At 47.0% G+C, this 22,372-nt stretch overlaps 1 protein-coding gene and 1 pseudogene across 1 annotated transcript in view; both read left to right on the forward strand.

Annotated features, from left to right (window-relative positions):
- Positions 1-72: 72 nt before the first annotated feature.
- The window catches only part of LOC114884825 (unconventional myosin-Vb), a 324,223-nt gene continuing 301,923 nt past the window's right edge, over positions 73-22,372 (forward strand). The window contains exon 1 of the mRNA XM_029204081.1: positions 73-362. Within this exon, the coding sequence (XP_029059914.1) occupies positions 336-362 (27 nt within the window). The 5' untranslated portion in view covers positions 73-335. The remainder of the gene's footprint in view (positions 363-22,372) is intronic.
- LOC114885870 lies at positions 12,189-21,364 on the forward strand (annotated as a pseudogene).

Here is a 22,372-nt window from a genome sequence, read left to right on the forward strand (position 1 = left end):
CATACCTGAGCGGGGAGCGGCGCCGCGCGGCCTCTCCCCCGCCCTCCCGCCCCTCCTGCCCGGCCGCCGCTGCGCCGCCGCCGCCGCGGGAGTAAAGGTCGCGCGGGCCGAGAGCGAGCCGGCCGCGGCGCCTCCAGGAAGCCGGCGGGGCAGGTCGGGGAAGAGAGAAAAGAACCGAGAAACTCTCGGGCAGCCCGGGAAGATGGCGCCAGACGGGCCGGCCGTGGACTGAGAGCCGCCGGGGCCGCGAGGAGCCGGGACCCGCCGCCCCTGGGACACGAGCGAGGGCCGCCCGCTGGCCACGGGGTCCGGGCTCGGCCCGGCCCGCAGGGGTCATGTCGGTCAGCGAGCTCTACAGCCAGGTGAGTGCGGGCCGCGCCGGGCCCGGGGTACGGGTGAGGGCTGCGGGGCGGGCGGCTCTCGGGGGCGCCTTCTCCTGCGGCTTCGCGGGGCTGGGAGCGGCGGGGGACGCCTCTCACGCTCCCCCTCATCGCCGCCTCCGCGCCCCGAACTTCGGGTGGCGGAGAAAGTTTGGCTGTTCCGGGAGCGCCCCGCGGTGACCGCCCGCGGCTCCCGCCCCGGCCAGGGCTGTCCCCCACTCCCCGACGCTCTGCCGTCGCTGTCCTCGTCCCGGCTCCGTCCGGCTGAGGTCCCCGAACTGAGGGGGTGTCCCCGCCAGCTCGGAGCCTAGGGCGCGGGGACCGTCCCCCGCGGTGGTCGCCTGCTCGTCGACCCCACCTCGGTGCTCTGCAGCGTGAGCTCCCGAGGGCGACCCTCTCGAGTGCCAACGAGGGGGAACCCTGAACTTCGGGGTGGGGTATTCCTCAATTTGGGGGTGGGGAGAGAAGGGGACTCAACCTGCTGTGAGGGGCGCGGCGGCTCTTGGGTGGGTAAGCAGTGGGTAAAGGATGCTCGAGGGATCTGGAGAGAGCCCAGGGAAGCGCATTCTTACTTTGCCACGGGTGGGCATTTTGAGGCGGACCCTCTGGGTGGGCACTCGGTGGACTTCAGTCATTGCGGGAGGGGGTCGGAGTAATGCTGACTCGGGGGTGAAGTGTGGATTTCCAGGATGTCCTCAAGGTCAGAATGGATGCGCAGGGCTCCTTCCTTAGAGTCGGGAACAGGTGCGGCCGCAGGACTCCCCGCTTCCGCAGCAGTTGCTGTGATTAAAGTTAGAGACCAGCCACCGCTTCCCGAAGCGCCCACAGCCGAGCTTCAGCCGCCCGGGCCCCCTCGGGTTTCAATTTGGCATTGAGGGGCGGTTGAGGGGGTGAGGGGCCTTTAAGCTACCCCTCCCCCCTTTAAAAAAAATAAGTTTTGGATGTCCGTACACCTCGTCCGCCGGTTTTTCTTCTCTGTGGCCGGGACACGTTTGACAGTGCTTAGTGCTCACCGATTCGTTTGCAGAGGGGTGCGCGGTGCGCTCGGGGGTTGTGGGTGTGTGATTCCCAGGACTTGGGCCCGGGCCAACAGGTCTGGGCGGGGGAGGAAGAGCTACTTCCGCATCCTCACCTGGCGACTGCTCAGAGCTGCCCCCGCACGTGGGCGAGCCCTTCAGCTGGGTGGGCTGGCCACCCCTTTTCGTTTGAGGAATTTTCGAATCCCTTCTTCCTCCTGGAGGGGGACAGGGCCGAGGCGGGAAGACGCGAGTTGGCAGTGGAGGGTGTAACCTGGCTGGGGGCGGGGTAACCTGGTGCAGCTGCTCCGCCCGCCCCCACCAGGTCCCCTGGCAGCGACCGCTGATGAAAGATAGCTTCTGGGAGGAAAGGATGTGAGGTTCGAGCCAGGGGTGAAAACTGTGGCGTTTCTGGCTTTGGAAGAGCACCCTATCCCGTTTACCCGTGGGAGTCTTGGGAGGAGCCCTCGAAGTTGTTTCCCTGAAGCAGTTATCCGGAACCTCAACGGGAGGCTGGAAACCAGCGAGGCAGGGAAGCTTTGTCACACTGAAGTGCACAAAGTATACTGAGTGCACACTCAGTATACCTGCAATATATCATAAAGTACCTTATCAGACAGTAACTAATTGCTGTATTATATGAAGCTAATGGACAGTTGAATAAACCCTTAAGTTTTGGATCCCTGATTTTGAAAAACAAGAACACTGCGTTGCTTTTAAAGACAACTTTCAGGAAAAACACTCAATTTGATTTTTAGTTAGAAATGAGTATACTGCATGTTAATTATTAGGAATGATGAGTTAGTGGGAGTCTGAGCTAAAGTTACAGTGTACTTTTTCTTCTTTTAAAAAATTATTTATTTTGGTTGTGCTGGGTCTTTGTTGTGGCGTGTGGGCTCTTCATTGTGGTATGTGGGATCTTAGTTCCCTAACCAGGGATCGAACCTGGGCTCCCTGCATTGGGAGCACGGAGTCCTATCCACTGGACCACCAGGGAAGTCCCCCAGTGTACTTCTTCTTGACTTACGGATATAGGGACAAAAAGGGTTCATGAGGAAAAGGTCTTGGAAAGGCACTCAAGGTGCTTAAGAAAAAAAGTAGCTTTGTTGGTGTGAGCGTTTGGCATACTTAGTCCAAAAAGAGTCTTAGAATTTCTCCCTAAGGCCCAGGAACTGTACCTCACTGTTAATGGGTTTCTAGTTCTTAATCATTTCTAGGTTTATGAATCTCAAATTGAGATTCTTCTGTGTCCCACGCAGTAGCTTCCAGCCAGATCGCATCTTGAGCAGCTGTTACTTTTTCTGGCAGAGTTGAACACACTTATGCTTTACTACGAGAAGCAGTTGTGTTGTTTCCTAACCACCATCACCCCACTTGCTAGGCTGGATTCTCAGTATGCACATGAATCGTAAATTATACAGAGAAATCGTGCCTGTGACTCAGATTCACTTTGTTTCTTGGGAGAGATGATTTGTTCATTTTAGTGTATTATCAAAATATCCTTTTTATTTTTAACTTGCTAGTGGGCTTTTCTAATGTGATGAACACTGGATCCAGGCATGCACTTTAATGTATTATGCATGATGGAAATAGTGATCTGTTATGCCAACAGCATTTATGAGTGGGATGGAAATTTTAAAGCCTTTTATTGATTATACCTGTTGCTTTAGTGACATGGTAGGAAGATATTGTTACTGGAATATGAGACACTTATTTAAGTATATAAATTAGCCTGTAAGTACTATAAGTAGTTTCAGGTAAGAATTTGGTATATTAGTCTATTCCCAGTTACCGAAGAAAAGACTTTCTTCTTTTCCTCCCTCCACGTTAACTGTTTTCTTGCTCTTCTCTTTGTCTATCTGTTCTCTCCAAATGGAGGCTTATATGCTGTGTGGATTTTTTTTGGAGTTGATTTTAGTCATTGGCAAAGGGCACTTCCCATAACAAAGGCACTCCTGTTTTCGGAAGACCCAACCCCTTGCCTTTGAGAAATTACTTTCTTTGTACTGAGGTTTTTCTCAGTGGGAAAAGAGAATCAGAGTCAATGCTTTGAGGGTGATGTCAAGGTGAGTCAGCCTCATCCATCCTTACAGAAACATGGTGCTGATGATGGGCTCTCTTGTCACAGATGGCACGTATGTGACAAGTGTTAGTACTTTGCTTCCAACCCACAGGAGGAGACGATATTGTATAAATCAAATTATCCCAGGTCCCAGGAAGATTCCCAAACATGTGCAAGCATGGTAAACATGATTTGATTATGACAAATGCAGAAAATAGTCTGGTTTTTAAAGTATAAAATCCATAACCTCTCCTTCAGGCTGAATGATACAACTCTTCTCTACACGAGGGTTATTCTCGATGAAAAATTTAAACACTGCTCTCTCAAATGATGAGGTTTTCAGGATGCTGCTTTGGTTCTAGCCAGCAGAGTGACCGGGAGATCACCAGGCTGAGGCCAGCGCCTTCAAACAATCCCTATCCTGGTTGGTTTTTGGTTGATAGGTGGTGCTCTGAGCAGTGGATTTTTGAGCGCTGCTAGGAGGTGACTTTACTAGTGGACATGCCCTTTGTGTGTCAATGATGGCTTTGAGCTCAGGGGCCCTTACGAAGGGTACTGTTTTGGGGCCAATCCCTTGGAAAGTAGAACTTGGGCTGGTGTTCTCTAACTGTCCCTTACCTGCACATCAGGTAGTGCAGCCTTCTCCCAAGTTTCAGTCTGGAAGGCAGCAAGAGGCTCATGTTCCCTCTGTGCCCACCGGTAGAGACACGAGGACCTGGAGGCCAAGGGTAGCAGAGGCCGCTAGTGCTCTTCCGCCTGCCCTGTGCTGTCCTCCAGCGCGCTGCCCGGCGCTGGCTTACTCCCAGCAGTCAGCACCTGTGTCACTGTCAGAGGTTCCTGGAGCCTGAGAATTGATGTCCCCCAAGGGGACAGTCCTTTAACCAATGGGAGTATAACAGCTGTAGCTTCCAGTACCTCCACCTTGGGAACAGAACAGCTCTCTGGTGAGGCCCACGCAGTTTCCAGAGCTCCCGTGCCCCAGGCCTCTCCACTGGGGCCGCTTGGGAGAGCTTGCTTTTCAGTTGCTAGTTTCTTCCCATTTCCTTTCTGTTGACGTGCTCCTAATATTTCATTTCATTAGCTTCAGGATGGCCACCCATTAGAAGACTGTCTGACAGCTCCAGGCCTGGTTGGAGTCTATTATTTTGCTTATTTTGTTCAGCAGAGAGATAGCATTCTCTTGCTGTTGAGGGGCCTCTGAGTAGAAACTAAATCGACATTTTAAATTCTGGCATGTGTGTGTATGTGTTTTGATACCGTCATTTTCTGTGGTACAAGTTAGCTATAAACTGTACTGCTTATAATATATAAGTCCACATACTGCCCTCCCTAAGTGATAGAGTATTTGTCACTATCCATACAGGATTGTCAGGGTAAACTTGGATGGGTTTGAAATACTAGTTGACCTCTGTTTTGTAATTCAGTAGCTTCCCAAAAACCACATTAAAAAGCAGCCCATTTGGGCTTCCCTGGTGGCGCAGTGGTTGAGAGTCCGCCTGCCGATGCAGGGGACACGGGTTCGTGCCCCGGTCCAGGAAGATCCCACATGCCGCGGAGCGGCTGGGCCCATGAGCCATGGCCGCTGAGCCTGTGCGTCCGGAGCCTGTGCTTCGCAACGCGAGAGGCCACAACAGTGAGAGGCCCGCGTACCGCAAAAAAAAAAAAAAAAAAAAAGCAGCCCATTTTAAAGTGAGCGGAGCGTGTGTGCCCTGATGTATACAAAGCACATTTTGCATCGTCATTGGACAATAAAACCTAAATACACAAAGTTAACTAATAATCCAACATGACCCATGTGCCACGAGCAGAGAGCAGATACTCATAGTTACAGACATTCTATAGAACCATCGGTCAGGTGGGCAGTGGGACATGAGTGGGTCCGGAAGAATGAATAGGCTTTGAATACCCATGGTGACTGAGAAGGGCACTGTTAGTAGGAGATGGTAGAGTGAGTTTAAGCATGGACAGCCATGCGTAGTAACTACAGTAGTATTTTAAAACTCTTATGAAAATCTTAGCCTTACAGAAAAGTTGCAAAAATAGCAGAGTTCCTGTTATATATTTCCAGATTCCTGTGATGTTAACACCTCATAAGTAAGGTGCGGTCATTGAAACCAGGAGATGAACATTTGTACAACACTATTCACTTGTCCTCAAGCCTGATGGGAATTTCACCAGTTTTTCCACTACTGACCTTCCCTGGGCCAGGAGCGCATGTAGCATTCCACATTGCGTTTAGCATCACAGCTGCCTCGTCTCCTCTGATTGGTGACAGTTCCTCAGTTTCAGTTTCTCCTTTTGACCTTGGCAATTTGAGAGTATTGGTCAGTTATTTTGTAGAATGAACCTCAACTTGGGTTTGCCTGATGCTTTCCCATGCTTAGATGGAGGTTATGAATTTGTGGCACAGAAGCGATGTGCCTCAGTGCAGCATCTCAGGAGATTTGTGATATCAATGTCTCATTACTGATGGTGTCGCTTTGATCCCTTGGTTAAGGTGATGTCTGTCAGTTTCCTTTTCTTGAAGACTGGTATTTAGAAACTAAGATCTGGGTGCTAGGTGTGCTTATTATTGTTTATTAAATAGTCATTTAGGGATTACTGAGCCTAGAACTCAAATGTCTGATTATGCAGGCAAGGGAAGAAGAGTCATGTATGACCTTGAAGTTTCCAGCTTGAGGATGGACAGAAATAAAGAAGTCGAGATGGGGCGAGGATAATGCTTGATTGTGACACGTTTAGTTAGGGGTGACAATGGTTTGTCTAAGTGGAAATATTTACATCTGAGGATGTATGAACGCGCTTAGAGGAGAAGTGGGTTCTGGGGTTCTTGCAAATAAAAGATGCCCGGGTATTTGCTTTCCTCTAAGAAATGCAATTGTCTTACAGCATGATTTTAATAAAGATGAGATCATGACCTTGGCATGGGCAGTCTGGCCTCTTTGGTCATGATCTTGCTGTGGACTGTACGGGGGTAGTGCAGTTACACATGATCAACTCTATGACACTTTGGAGCAGATACTTTCTGAGCCTTGATTGCTTCATCTGAAAAATTGGCATGGTACCTGCATTATAAGGTTATTGGAGGATTATGTGATCTGACATACGTGAAGTGCCTGCCTAGCGCAGTGTCTGGCACACTGTATGCACCTGGCAACTGTTCATCAGCTTATTTCCCCCTTCAGTCGTGATGCTGGATGGTGGCCCTTTCTCCTAACCCTCTCCTGCCATCCTGCAGGGGTATTGGTCATAAGGGGACTTGGCGAGAGAGAAAGGGAAGAATTGCTACAAATACATAGCTACCTGAGCAATAGACAACCAAGGCATAGGGGAAAAGGTTCCTATCCCCCACGGCCCCCTGGGGAAGGAGAAAGAGCAGTTTGAAAGAAGCTTGAAATTTAAGCTGTGCTTCCCAGTCTCCTATTAGAGCTTTAAAGGAAAATTAAAACAATTTTTCACCATGTTCTTTTATTACTTTTTTGTTAATACAAATGATTGTTGAAACCATTCATACAATGCAAGAAAGGCAAAGGCTCTGTAATCCCATTCCCAGACAGCTCCTCTTAACCACTGATGTGTACTAGACTAGCACCCAGTGTCCAGTAGGGTAACCACATGTGACTGTGAGCACTTGAGGTGAGGCTGCCCTAAACTGGATGAGTGCACGCCAGATTTCCAAGATTGAGTACAAAAAAATGAATGTAAAATATCTCACTTCTGCTTTTTTATGCTGATTAAATGTTCAAATAATATTTTGGATATAATGTGGCTACTAGAAAATTTAAAATTCCACATGTACTTTGCCTCATTTCTGTTGGGCAGTACTGCTTTAGACTTAGGCATGATGCAGGATATACTTATATGTATGGCATGATCCTATTTTTTATTTTAAATCTTAATCTACTATGGCTTTTTTCTCCCTGTAGCATATAAAGGCAGTTTTACCATTTTAATGGCTGCATAATTGGGCACTGTATGGTTGTGCTGTAATGTTTTTAACCATTCCCATTTTGATGAACGTTTAATTGGTTCCAATTTTTTGATATTGTGAAAAATGTTGCAGAACATTCTTGGAAGCTTTCAGTATTTTTAGGATAAATTCCCCAAGGTGGAATTCCTGGCATGCACTTTTATGAGTCTTCATCGATAAGGCCAGTAGTTTCCAGAAAAGAACTGGTCTGTTTCTTCACCCCTCCCAGGTACTGGTCATTGTTTCCTCTTTTTAAACGGACACTGAACAGTTTATTTTTGTTTAAAGTTGACTTACATTGGAGGGTTGAGCACCTTTTCATATGCTTGGTGTGTTCATTTGTAGTTTTCTTTGTATTTCCTCTGTTAAGACATTATTTATAACTCTGTTTTTGCTCATTAAATGATTATATTTTTAGACATAGGAAGTCGTGGAAACCAGAATGTTCAGGATAAAATATTACAAATACATATTTTAAATAAGGCACCTTGGCATGAGTTTCTCCCTCGCTTGTTTGGAGCTTACGCATCTCTCAGCCCTACAATTGGAAAAGCACTGGTTATGATAGGTACCGTTTATCAACTGCTTTTGAGCCAGGTCATTTCTAAGAGCTGTATGTTCCCTCATTTAATAATAACACTATGATGTAGGCACCCCCATCATCCTCATTTACAAACGACGGACCTCTGCCTTACTTGTCCAAAGCCACACTCCTCGTCTGACCGCTCTGCTGCCTTCCACGAGGTTCTGTCCCAGTGATGGTGGGTCTGGAACATCATTTGTGCATAAAAGAGGCCCTAACATGGAGCGTCCTTTCTACCAGCACTGCCCGCCAGCAGCCGGGAGAAAGGAGAAAGGAAAGTCTCTGAGTACAGAAAAAGGGCAGATGGTCTGACCCATAGTTCTTCCCTCGGGGATCTGCTGGTTTGCCTTCCACCACCACACGCAGCCCCTAGACAGCCTGGTGCTTCTTAAAACTGCCCCACATTTAGGCAGAACCATTGTTTTTGGCTCTCCTTAGGCCACGTAAGACCCGAAAGAGGGTCACATCTTCAAAAAGGGGTAAATATCACAATCAAAAGGTGTACATGAAACTCAAGCAGTGTAAAATTATTTGATTTTAAATCTAACCCTCCTTTCATCCCAGGGCACTGGTCTGCTTTCCAGCACTTTCCCTGTCTCCATCTCTTTCTGAAGCATCTACTTTCCTATCCTGCTTGATGTCTGATGGGCGTTTCGTTCCTTTTCTGAGCTAAGATCAGGGAAGAAGGTCTGAGACTCCTGGAAGCTCTCTCCCATCTGCCCACCTAGCTGAAGGTTTTCACATTTATGGGTGTGCCCTGCTCACTGCCTATTGGCTGGACAGGTGTTTGGAAAATGAGCTCACCTTCACTCAGGATGTCAGCTTGACCATCAGAGACAAGGCCCCTTCCTCCAGCATATGAGGGGAGAGCCTTACAGGAGGATACTCAGGACCCAGACCGTTGCCTATTACAACTTTAGGTTCTTATCAGGGACTTTGTCAAAGCACTTTGGAAGCTCCTCCAAGCAGGAGCATTTTAGGTTTGATATGAGGAGGAGGTCCTCAAGTTGTCTGGGTCCTGGTGTAGGTGAGCACTGGTATATCTTGCTAATTTGTTGTGGGAATGATCAAGCTTATGTATCTGAGCTCCAAGTTAATGGCATATAATGTTCCTCTTAAAGTTTATTCAAGGGCCTATGCATTATTACTCTCCTTTGAACAATTCTAATAGTGACATGGGCCCTGTAGGCTTTTCTGTCCTTTGCTGAAGTTTGGGGAGGAATGAAGAGGCCCATCAGGAAAGATACTTAATGATTTTCCTGTAGAGCTTTTGCCATTATAAAACTCAAATGTGTAGTGGCATGAAATGCTAAAGGAATGAGAATACCCAGATGCCTTCTGCATGGAATTCAAAGACTTGGCTTATAATCTCTTCAGCACTAAGCAGTTCAGGTCCCCTGGCTTAGAGACTCCACAAGAAAAAAGGTACTGGGCAGTAGGTTGTCAGTTCTACTGTATCGTGACATGGCTACTGTGTATTTATGGGGTAGATGAAAAGGTAAAATATTTGAATTGGTAAATTGTGCTGTATTCAACTATCTTTGTGTGCCCTGGCCTTTCAGTTTAGACTCTGGTTTAATTTCCTTTTGGTAACTGCCCACCCAGACCCCAGTGCAGTCCCACCAATGGTAAGGTGCATGCTCAGAACCTATTACCTGACTTCATATGATGCCCAGCTTAGGTATCACTTAAGGTGTTTCAGAGAGGAATCCACACAGAATCGACACCATTTTTATGAATTTCTGAAATCACCAAAATGAACAGTATTGGTGAAGGACATACATGTTGATAAAATGAGTAAAAACCAGGGAATGAGGGAAAAGGCAACTAGAACAGTAGGTATCCGGGGAGGGTGGGACTGGCGGGGGAACAGAAGTGGGAACAGCACTGCTAGCGGGCTACGAGGTTTCCTGACGGGTTCACGGGTATTCATTTTATTGCTGTGCTTCATCATTTACATATTAAAAAAAGGTGATTCTGCAGAAAATAGAGTGAGTTACAAAGCCAAAGTTTAAAAAGCTTTGAGATTGTAGGTAGTTTTAGAATGTGTTTCACTCCGTGCAATCGATGGTTGGGTGTGTATATTTGCACAGCTGCTCTCGTTGCAGATGTAGGTTGAATCTTCTGCTCACATCCCTCACTTTTCCCAAGGTAGGGTTTTGCGTACTGTAGGGACTCAATGAATGCCCTTGAATTGGTTTAAAGACCACCTGTACTCCCTTCCTGTTTCCAGGCCGTAGCCCTTGAGGAAAGCCCTTTCTTCACCAAGGAACGACGTGTACCGTCATGTTACCTGTCATTTTGGCTTAGAGTACCTGGTGGAAAGCTATCTGTATCCTCTGGCACTTGCCTGAATCTGTGGGACGTGGAGCCCCTGTCAGGAGATAGTTAAATGTTGTTTTTCTTTTTTTTCGTTATTGTGCGCAGAGGCTTGGCACAAGGTGTGAACGTGGGTTAACAGCAAAGCAACATTTGTGGATATGAACGCTAATATAACTGCCTTGTTTTGGAATATCCTAATTTCACACAATTTTGATCACATACGTATTTTTTTACTCTTACCTTGCTAAGGTTATCATTTACATTAAAAGCATAATAATTTTTTTCGCTTAGCTCAAGTTTTTATTAACAGTCTCATCAAGACTCATGGATACTTGCATGATTGGGTGGGGGTGAATACGGACTCCATCCTTCCTGTGAGATGGAGCAAAGCAGGCAGCAGTGAGTCAGGGAGGAAACATCGGGTCGAGTTTGCTTCAGTCGTCTTCTCCCACAGGAGCAATAATAATACTCACGGTTTTCATCTGAAGATTCATACCATCTTTTATGTTCATCACTTGGCCAACACCTGTAGAGAGCACTTTCTACCTGCAGTGATGTGTCACAGCCCATGCGTGAGGCAGAGAGGAAGAGCCCATACCTGCAAAGTAGTCTCTGACCTTGAGTTCTTCCAGTCCAGTGGTTCATTTGTTGTATGAATAAGTATTAAGGAGGTATTTGTACGTTAAAAGGAGATAAATTGCTCTGTCTTGTTTCATCAGATTTAATCAAATTCTTGCTTACACTTGCTAATGAGAGCTAATGTGTATTTGTGAAATAAGGAAAATGAACGTCTCCTTAGCCACAAACTAGTGTTTCTTTGCTATCAAGCTGCTTGCTTTTTTAATGGTCATTTTACTGTGTGTACATGTGTGTAACTATGTAACAAGCTGTGTGCACCGAAATGGTAAGAATACCCTTAAAATGTGATTTTTTATGACTAACACGTGCGATCCTACCTGTATGAATGCTGGTTCCTTCGGGATGTTCCTTTTGGCAGAGGTACAGGGATACTGGAGCTCATCAATACTTCTTCTGAAATTGGCTTCAGATCTGATGATGCATTCTTTTTCCTTTGGATGGTGGCAAAGTCTGTGCCTGGAAGGTATGCTTTCTTTCTGGAAACAGCCAAGAGTTATTCAGAGAACTAGGCTGGTTGAGTAAGGTAGGAATTCACTGACTTATATTTCTGTTACAGGCAAAGTGTGACTTGCAGGTACTGATGGCAGTTGTGTGTGGCCTCTTACTAGCTGTCGTCCTCAGGAGAAGTAGTCAGGCTTCAGATGCTCTCAGTGATCAATCAGTGTAGAGCCTCCCAGGCTGTTAGGAAAATACTCATTTGAATGTAGCAGTTCTGGTTTGTTTGGTTAAAAACTTAAAGGCTCACCAAATTTTATAGTAACACTGATTTATAGTCCCATTTAAATATATATGTATGTTAACTTATTACATGGCATATAGTTGCCTCAGTGTTATGACAAGTATAATAACATTAATAAATACTTACTGATTTAAGAATCACATGGAAAGCCCATTCCACCTAATTTCCTAAAATGCTCTTTTGAAAGTAGATGGAAGGATGATCTTTTTAAAAAAAATTAAAAAATTTTTGCCTGCGTTAGGTCTTTGTTGCTGCACGTGGGCTTTCTCTAGTTGTGGTGAGTGGGGACTGTTCTTTGTTGCAGCGTGTGGGCTTCTCATTGCAGTGGCTTCTCTTATTGCGGAGCGCGGGCTCTAGGCACGCAGGCTTCAGTAGTTGTGCCGCACGGGCTTAGTTGCTCCACGGCATGTGGGGTCTTCCTGGACCAGGGCTCAAACCCGTGTCCCCTGCACTGGCCCACAGATTCTTAACCACTGCGCCACCAGGGAAGTCCCGAAGGATGCTCTTTGCACCTTCTTACCCCTGCTATGCGTCAGGCAGGATAAGAAAGGAAGGCAGAGCAGTATTATTTGCAATTGCCAAAAGGAGGAAGCAACCCAGTGTCCATCATGAATGGGTGGATAAACGAAATGGGGTACATCCATACAAAGGAATATTATTCAGCCTTAGAAAGGAAGGTCGTTGGTTCAGTCGGATCCCGGCACTGGCTGCAGTGACTCCTGTCTTTTCTGGCTCTCCTCGCTATCTCCCTTTCACTTCTAGAAATGTGGTCTCCAGTGTGGCTGTCTCTGGTGTCATCAAAGTGTTCAATGACATGAAGGTGAGTAAGTCGTCTTCACCAGAGGATGTGAAGAAGCGCAAGAAGGCGGTGCTCTTCTGCCTGAGCGAGGACACGAAGAACCTCATCCTGGAGGAGGGTGAGGAGATGCGGGCCAGACTGCAGACGACCCCTATGCCATCCTTGTCAAGGTGCTGCCACACAAGGACTGCCATTACGCCCTCTGTGATGCAGCCTGTGAGACCAAGGAGAGCAAGGAGGAGGCCTGGGCCCCTGAGTCTGCACCCCTGAAGAGCAAAATGATCTATGCCAGCTCCAAGGATGCCATCGAGGAGAAGCTGATGGGGATCAAGCATGAATTAGAAGCAAACTGCTACGAGGAGGTCAAGGACCACTGCACCCTGGCAGAGAAGCTGGGGGCCAGCGTTTTCATCTCTCTGGAGGGCAAACCCCAGACCTGCCCACGGGGGTTGCAGGCTGCCCCCTTCCTGCCAGACCAGAGGGGCTGGAGGGGTCCCAGCAGGGGGCGGGCAATCCCTTCACTCAAGTTGCCAAACAGCCTCCCCACCTCCTGGACCATCCTCCTCCCTCCGTCTCTGAAGGTTCTGGCCTCCCCAAACTGCTTTTTTTTTTTTTTTTTTTTGCGGTACGCGGGCCTCTCACTGTTGTGGCCTCCTCTGTTGCGGAGCACAGGCTCCGGACGTGCAGGCTCAGAGGCCATGGCTCATGGGCCCAGCCGCTCCGCGGCACGTGGGATCCTCCCGGACTGGGGCACGAACCCGTGTCCCTTGCATCAGCAGGCGGACTCTCAACGACTGCGCCACCAGGGAAGCCCGAAGAACTGTATTTTTTTTAACACTCCAGTTCCCCATCTGTTCCTTCCCTTTCCCATGCTGCCAACTTCTAATAGCAGTATTGACTCTGTCCTTGTGTGTTTAGTTCTGTATATAAATGCAGTGTTGTAGAGATGACCCCTCCCCGTGCCGCCTGGTTCCCCTTCCCTTTTTCCCCGGTCGTGGCCACTCATGGAAGCAGGACTAGTAAGGGACCTTCAATTAAAAACAAACAAAAAACAAAGGAAAGAAGGACATTCTGACACATGCTAAACATTGATGAACCTTGAGGACATTATGCTAAGTGAAGTAAGCCAGTTATAACGTGACAGATACTGTGTAATTCCACTTACAAAGGTATCTACAGGAGTCAAATTCATAGAGACAAAGCAGAATGGTGGTTGTGGGAGGGAGGGGAGAGTAGAGAGTTGTTTAAATGGATGCGGAATTTTCAGTTTTGCAAGATGAGAAGTTTTGGAGATGCCTGGTGGTGATGGCTGCACGACAATGTGAATTGCTTAATGCCACCGAGCTGTACGTTTAAAAATGGTGAGGCTAGTAAACTATGTGTATTATACCACAATTAAAAACACTCTGGAGAAAAAAGGGCAGGGAAAATACGGTGGTCAAGAGTATAACCTTTAGACTCGATAGACCTGGGTTTTGAGTATTGGTGTCCTGTCTGTGTCACCCTCGTACCACCCCCCCGCCCACCCCGCCCCGGCGTTTACCAGCTGTGTGACCTTAGACAGTTGCACAACTTCTAGGCTTCATTTATCTGTAAAACAGGGGTAAGAAGCTAGTACAGCCCTCAGAGGCTTGTTGATAGATAAAATGAGAACACGTGAACTGTATTAGTTGGTGCTAATCCTGTTGCTAGGAGAAGGTCTTGTCCTTGGGAAGCCGCAGTCCAGTGCAGGACAGTGTGGGGTGAGAGCCTGAGGGGCTGGGAAGGTTGCTGTGGGTGCTGATTCACTGGTTCCAACTCCTGCATGTGGGGCGGCCCGCCTTGGATTGGGTCCTCTCATTTAGCAGAGCACCAGCATTGGTGGAGAAGCTCTAGGGCTGTGCACATGCTTTTCCTCTTTCAGGTGTGGGGCAGGAAGGAACAAAAGGAGTCTTAAAGTCCTGGCTTTGTGGACCACCTATCATCTCAAATCTTCAACCCTAGCACTCCAGACCTAACTGTTCTATAGCTTAAAATTGTGGATGCCCCCGATTGTACCTGGAGGAGCATCCCACCTTGACACCACTAACAGGATGCCTGTATCTGTCTTTTGCTCTTCCTGGCACTTGGCGTACTAGGCTATTTTGGTTGCAAGGGCACTTCAAGATGTAGGCTCTACTCTAAGGATGCTCTCTTAGGAACCAGGCTTAGCTGATCTGAGCAGCCTGGCCTAAGAGATCAGCACAGTATTAGGATACCAGAAAGATGCTCGCCCTTCTGAGACTTCAGGGACCAGGTTATCCTGTCAGCAGCAGGGATGCATTTCCTTCCACGCCAGTGCCATTAATGTGACTCAGTTACTCTTGGCTCTGCCCTTTTCCCTGTCTTCTTACCACTGCCTTGGATTAAACACCCCTTTCTGAATCTCCAGTTCCAGCTTAGATTGGCTGTACTATCTGCTGTTATTCCCTGTCACTAATGGCAAAAGCTTTAAAGCTTTTGTAGAAAGCAGACTCTTGATTGGCTGTTCCTAGGCAGGTACACCTGGTCCAAGGAGCTTCTGAAGATGGATCATCACTGAGAACCATGTGTCTCCCTCAGAAGAGGCTGTGGATGTTACAGGCACTAGAGCTATGGTTTTCCCACTTACAGGTGCATCGGAATGACCCAGAGAACTAGCAAAAATGTAAATGCTGCTTCTCATCCCCGTAGAGTAGGATTTGGAGGATTGAGCCTGGGATTGGTTTCGTTTTTTGCTAGGTCATGGCTATTTGTGGTACTTGGATCCTTCTGCTTGAGTTTCTAATCTGGTTTTTGACTATTGTCAATCCCTGCCTTGGTTTCTGGTGGTGGTTTCCACATCTGACCTGCTATTAGACCCTAAAAACAACACTGGGATATGGGCTTTAACATCTATTAACATAGATGTTAAAACAGCTATTACAATAGTCCAATAATAGACTTTTTTTTTTCCTTTTTGGGTTTTGTGTGTCTCCTCTGCTAAAAGTATTCTACATCTTCTTTTTCTCCAAGTGCTTCCTCTACTTTCTGCCTCCTCCCTTGTCTCACATTCCTTAACCTTCTGTAATGCATCCTTAATAAAAGCTCTAGGGATTGCCCACTGCATTAATATCCCTGAAATCTGACCGGCAGTATGAAACCACTGCCAGGCTGCTAGGGTTACACAACACTCAGCCATGTAGAGAGCCCTTACTGAATGGGGCAGACGCTAAGGGTATCAGTATGAACTGTGCTCAAGTCGCAATGTGAATCATCGCAGAAATCAGAAACTGCCTTAAATGCTGGCCACAGAATAATGTGTCCAGGGCTATAAATAACTCCAGCAGCCCTGGAACTGTAGCCTATATCTAAAACGATGTAGCTAAGTGCCAGCCAAATAATTAGTTAGGCTATAATTGTTTTCCACTTTATCTCACTCAGTAAGTCAACTCTTGGCTTAATGCTGGAATTTGAAATCTCGCCTTAACGTTTCTTGTGCTTTGCCAGGGTGGCTCAGTGGTTGCAGTTTCCTGATGAGCTATGTTTATGCATCTCCGGTTTTTCCTGTGAATTTACAGGGCACCTTAAGAGATTATAATTCTTCAGTTATTCGCTGTGGTAAACAATGGTTAGAATTTGAGTTCATGGCACTGAGATGGGAAGTTTGATCGTTTTCAGTCATACACTTTCTGGTTTAACAGCGTTACACAAGTGGGAAGTAGCACTGATGCTACTCTGTGGCAGTCTGGGCTGTGAACTCTGAGTCTGAAGCTTTATTTTGCGGAGATGTCCGTTTTCAGCTTATCATGATGGCCAGAATTGCCCTCACCCACAGCTGAAATGTCTTCCATTCTTGGTCTCAATTGGTTGGGCAGTGTTATGTAACCGATACAAGTATTTGAGACTCTTCTTGATGTCAGGCACAGCGCTGGATTTAAGAGGCGCATGGTCCTCATTAACTTACAATTATATTCCATGTAATAAGCGCCATCCAGGAGTAGTGAATGAAGGAAGTGTCTTACCGAGAGGACAAGAGTGGTAGGACGTGACCACCGTGTAGTAGGAAGTTGTTGAGGTTCTTGGGCTGTCATGGCAGCTCTTAAGACAGCGGTTTAGGAGGAAGTCTCACCTCTTCCCTCCTGTCAGTCCCTCAACGGGCCCTTCTGTCTCCTGCCTCTTAGCGTGGGGAAGGGCATATCCGTCCCCTGCCCCAGAACCACACTTCATTGGGTAGTGATGAAGCTCAGAATCGCATCACCTGGGGGCTTCCAGCCTCCAGAGCTGTTCCTTCTCTGAGCTCTCTCTTCTCAGAGCTCACGGAATGGGGGCCCCATTTGTCTACTTGGAAGACTGCTTTTCCTCCCTCCAGCCTCAGGGGCTCAAGTCTGCAGGTAGAACAGCTGGTTGGATGTAGGGGACATCCAACCAGCTGACTGGATGGGAAAGGATAGGGCTGAAGTTTAGTTTGTGTAGCCTTTTAAGATGGAGAAAACATCAAATAGTGATGTCAAAGAATGCTTCCCATAAATTACCATGCCATTTGAGGAGGAAGGTGAAGATGAGAGTATATAAAATCCAAACAAACAAAATGTTTATAAGCTGTTATAAGGGTATGTTTATTGTACTCTTCTTTTTAGAGCATAAAGATACAGTGTTACCCAAAGTATGGAAGAGTATTTGCATGAATCTTTTCAGAGCTGCCTCTAACACTGAGCTGAACCTCTGCAGCTTATTCCTGAGAACAAAGTTAATTTAGCATCAACTTGTATCCATAAAACTTGGATTGTCTTGATTTATGTAACTGTTTTAGTTTTACTCTTTTCCCATTGTTTTAAGTGGGTATCATATGAAGTTTTCTCAAAGCTTGGTGTTCATCATCTCCCTTATAAAATAGTACTTTTAATCTTAACAAATAAGTGTTAACTATGGTTTGTCTGGTGCTGGTACACTAATTTGACTTAAGGTGATTCAAACATAACCAGAAATACAGGCAAGGAACCTGTGCCAATAACTTTTTCACCTGGGATGATGAACGATGATCATACGAGTGCACAATTGTCTTCTAGGCAAAAAATTATAGTTTCTTAAATTGTTGCAGGCTTTAGAAAAGGCTATGGATTTTACGTACTGTAGTGAGATTGCTATCACATTAACCTCTTTACAACCTCTTTCTTATCAAGACGATGATTTACAATAGTGAGTGTTCAAAATGGAAGTTTTGCAAAGTTCTGTGTGAACTTTGTGTGAACTGTGCCGGTGGTGGCTCTTGGTTGGCCATCATGAAGTATCAGCCTGGATTGTGGAGGGGAGGATGAATTTGCAGATGTGAGAAAACAGATGTCCTTTGAAGAGGACTGAGTAATGGTGGCGCAATCCTAGAGCTTGGGTAAATCTGGCTCATGGATACACCGAAATATCAGGTATTCAGCATTTGTGTGGGCAAAGGCAAACAACTGCCAAGAAACCAACCAACTGGAAAACAAAAAAAAATCAGTTGCGTGAGTCATCACCCTGCTTAGTGAGGATGTGCATTGGGGCGAGGGTGAGATGGAAGGAGGGAATCTGTTTCCTGAGGCAGCTCGGAGCCTCTCGAAGTGAGAGGCTCTGAAGCGAAGTGAGCCTCTTGAAGCATCTCACTGTGATGGACAGTGTGAGAGATTTTCAAAGGTGATTTTGGTACTGCATGATTTTTGCTTTATTATTGACTTTAGAATCAAGCTTCCTCACCACCCTCCCAAGATGTGACTCCCCTACGTTCTGATGTTGGTGACATATTTTTAAGGGATCTCTAAAAATAGAGCTAGAGGTAGTTGCCTAGAAGAGAAAAGTGCCTGGAAACTATGGCACATGAAGAACGGCTTGGGGGCCCCAGGCATAGAGGCCAGAAAAAAGGAGATATAATCCTGGAATGTATAGGGCTGTCATGTGGAATTCATGTGTTTCCTCTCTGAGTTCATCTGAGGGTCATAGTGGTCATCAATGGGTATGTGCAGGGAGGTGAGTTGAGCTCGGGGTCCAGAAGCACGTGGCCCCCAGTAGTGGAGTGGGCTGCCTTGTGTGGAAGTGAGGGCTTCATCTCTGCAGGTATCTTAGCAGGCTGGGCACCATCCAGCAAAGGATGCCCCGGGGGGTGCCTTGGAATGGGAATTTGACCCACACGCCCTTAACTTCTTGCCCACCTTGAAAGGTGGCTAGCAATGGCTGCTTCTTGGGAAGGGAAAATATAAAACTAAGGTGAGAAGGGATAATTACAAATGAACAGTAAAAGGAAGGAAGGAGTAAACCACATGCGATTCTACTCATCTATAAAAGGAAACCTAAAGAAATTGGTTTTCTGATTTTTGTTTCTCTTAGAGAAATAAGTTTCCAACTCACTTGAATTTATTCTAAGAATGAGAATTACAAAGCTTTAATTGATTCAGTACAAAATAGTTTAAGATGTGCTTTAGTTCCATGTTTTGGTGGCGGTGATTCACTGGTGGGAGGTAGAAACACAGTGTAAGAGGACCACCTGTTACCTTTCTTTTAGGAAGAAGCTGTGTGTAGGTTGCAGGTTTGGATGCATACAGGAAGACGGTGAGAATGAATGAAGGAGATCAGACGAAGGGCGATCAAGGTGGAGGGGGAGTGTGAAAGTCGAGGTAGGTGGGCACAGCGTGGGCTCTGCCATGGGCTGGGCTGGTGCTCTGTGGACCCCTTCGCAGAGAATATTGCTCTGGTCAGTCCTAGAAGAAAGGCAGCTTGTAGCAAAGCGGGGTCAAATCCCCTGAGAGGCTGGCTGGGACCTGGTTTGCCTTTTTCAGATGTCAGTTTCTTGTAATGCTCTGGAAGCTGCTGATTTAGCTCCTCCTAGTGACAGATCAGAGACATGCTGCTGTGGCGTGTCTGGCGTGGCTGGCTGCCTTCTGACTCCTCCGGCCGTCACTCTGCTCGCCACTTGACAGGAGCCCTGGCATGAGGCGTGTTCTTCTAGGAAAAGGGCCTGCTGTCTGAGGTCAGATGTCTTCTGGTGTCGCAGCGTGTCTGCATCAGGCAGATCACTAGCACCCTGTGTGAGGCATTTGTATGAGCAACTGAGAGAAATATCTATGGTGAGAGGCACAGAGACCAGCGTGGTGTGATGGAGAGAGCACGGGACTATCCGCTTGGAGTGATGTCTTACGTGACACTAACTGCCGCTAAATAGTGGCACTTCGATGACCAGCCCGAGTGAGACAGTGTCACGTACCTCTCTGGACCTCGGTTTCCTCACTTGCTGCATGAAGGGAGTAGGACCAGATCTCTTGCGCTTCTTCCCTCTCTAAGATTCTGTGAAAGTGTCAATCTCTGAGTCCCAATCTGTATGTTTAAAAAATAACGATGCTGCCTCTTCCAGATTTCTTTCCTGACCCACTCAGAGAGTGAAATTGTTCAACCTGGAAGTATGAATTTCCAAAAGTGACTGTCTCAGAATGAAAGACCCTTAGGAGCAAAGTTGTTTGTTGCTATTCCTTGTTCTCCCCATGCTCTCCGGTGTTCCAGTAGGTGGCATGATCCAATTAATCCTCCTCGGTTTAATCCTTAGGCCCCAGATCCAGGCATCTTCCCCTCAATACCCAGTCTGTCTGCAGGTCCTGTTGACTCAACTTCCAAACAGAGCCTGGAACCTCACTTTTCACCCCCTCACTACCGACCTGTGCAGCCCCCAGGTCTCTGGCCTGGGTAGTGGCAACAGTCTCCTAACCGGCTCCCCTGCTTTTTCCTCTCTCTCCTTCCAGTCTGTTCTCCACACAGTAGTCAGGTCATTTTTGTAAAATGTCACTTGGATTCTGTCACTCCTTTGCTCGAAACCATCCAGCTGTTTCTCTTTGCGTTTGGAAGAGAATCCAACCCCCTGCTAGGCCTGCCTACAGGGCACTATCCATAATCTGGTTCCTGCTTGTCCTGATGGATTAGTGTTCCGTCTTCCTCACTGGCTGGTTCCATCCCTGCTGGCCTCCTCCTTGTTTGCTCACTGAACACTGCAGGCTTCTTGCCACCTCAGTGCCTTTGCCCTGGTCCTTCTCCATTGATATTCTCTCCCAGGTCTCTGCGCTGGTGGCTTCTCATCACGCACCTGCTCACCTGCTGAGTCAGGTCCTCAGACTCCTCTGTCACCCACTCAATCCATTACCCTGTTTTATTTTTCTCTTTGTGCTTTTCAATACCTGGCTCTTTTGTTGGCTTGTCTTCCTTACCTAGATTCTGGTCCATGAGAGCAGCAGTTGCTTGCTCATTGCTGAATCACCAGGGCCTAGAACATGTGTAGCACGTAGAATGTGCTTGAGAAACATTTTTTAAACAAATAAAATGACATTACATTAAAGATGGACTTTATAAAGTAATGCTGCAATTGGCCAACTCCCCTAACCTGTGTTACAGATTTTTCAGGATTAGAATGAGGGAGATGGACCCTATGACTAAGTAGGAGAGTCCTGCTTGGGTACTGAGCCTGGCCAAAGCTCACTGTGCTAGGACCCCCTGTATAGGAATATATTGGGAATTCCAGCTCCCTAGGCCTGGGTATCAGTGTGCTTTCTCTTCTGGGCCAATCTCTTTGCCTTCATTCATTCATTCCCTCACACTAACATGTTGGAATGTCCTAGTGCAGTTTTGCTTTAATGAACACAGGCCCCCAGTGGTCGTTACAATGAAGGTCTTTGCTGACGGAACAGATTTGAGCAGCCATCCTGGTTAGATCCCCTTTAGAACCCACGTGTATTTTTTGGTAAATAGGCACAAGGAGGAGGATCTATTGCTGCGTTTCCAAATGTAGTTTTGGATTTGGTTGTTAGATGAGGAGCCTCTTCTGGTTCTTCCCCTGTAATCTTCTCTCTCAGGTTTGCTTCGAAGGTGAAATGCGTGGGTCGCTGCACGGTAACCGTTTGTGACGGCTGGTTACCCATGTAGGATCATCCACACCCGCATTGTGACTTACTGACAGAAGTTTGGTCTTAACACAACCCTTCCCCCACGCAGCCATGTGCCTTGGGCTGAAAAAACACTAGAACCCACGAGAATTCTAGACTTCATGTCATGAGAGATAGAAGCGTCTTTCTGTTTAAGCCGGTTTGAAGCCTCTCGTAGCCAGAGCATCATGACTGATGTACTGTCAGTTGATCATTGCCTTGTGTGGTCCACTCTTTCCCACTGGCAGGATCAATCCACTCAGCACCTTCTGAACATACCTTGAGCTTTTCTGCGTCCGTGCTGTATCTACCTGGAATATGCTTTCCCTCTCTAAGCTCATTCTTCCAAGACCAAGTTTAAACTTTAGCGTTGTCCATAAACCCTGTCTACTTCAGCCTAAAGAACATCTATTCTCTGTAATCTGAAGCAGTTACTGTAAGCGCTCTCCATCCGTAAGTGCTGTCCATCCGTTACTTGGTCTTGGCACTTGCTCATATCTTCCTCTTATGCCTCTGCTCCTGTCATTGGTCTGCACTGTTGTTTGTTTTTTGGGTGGCTGCTTAACTTTTTACATATTTGCCTCATCTCCTTAACTTATCCAGGAGGACAGAGACCACGCCAAGGGCCTGACACCGTGTTATACATAACAGGCACTTGGTACTTGCTCATTTGAAGAGCAGGGCTGCATGGAGATGAGCAGCCAAGCATTTGAGATTCTGGTATTTCTGTAGAGTTTTGAAGGGCCTGGAACATTCTAACTGAGGGGGGACTGGCTGCCAGGAGAGTCTCAGGGAGGCAGGTGCGGTCTACTAGGGGTGCAGTATTTTTGTACCTCTTCACTTCTGAAACAGGAGTAAGAAGAGGATGATGGAAGAGTGCTGAATTTCCTGCACACTCTTCCATTAGGTAAAATGTATGTGTTTCTTCCTGCTTACTCTTTTCTGACCTCGTGTTC

The sequence above is a fragment of the Monodon monoceros genome, unplaced genomic scaffold, assembly GCF_005190385.1.
Source record: "Monodon monoceros isolate NGI ecotype Baffin Bay Population unplaced genomic scaffold, NGI_Narwhal_1 Contig4285_ctg1, whole genome shotgun sequence".
Taxonomy (NCBI): Eukaryota; Metazoa; Chordata; class Mammalia; order Artiodactyla; family Monodontidae; genus Monodon; species Monodon monoceros.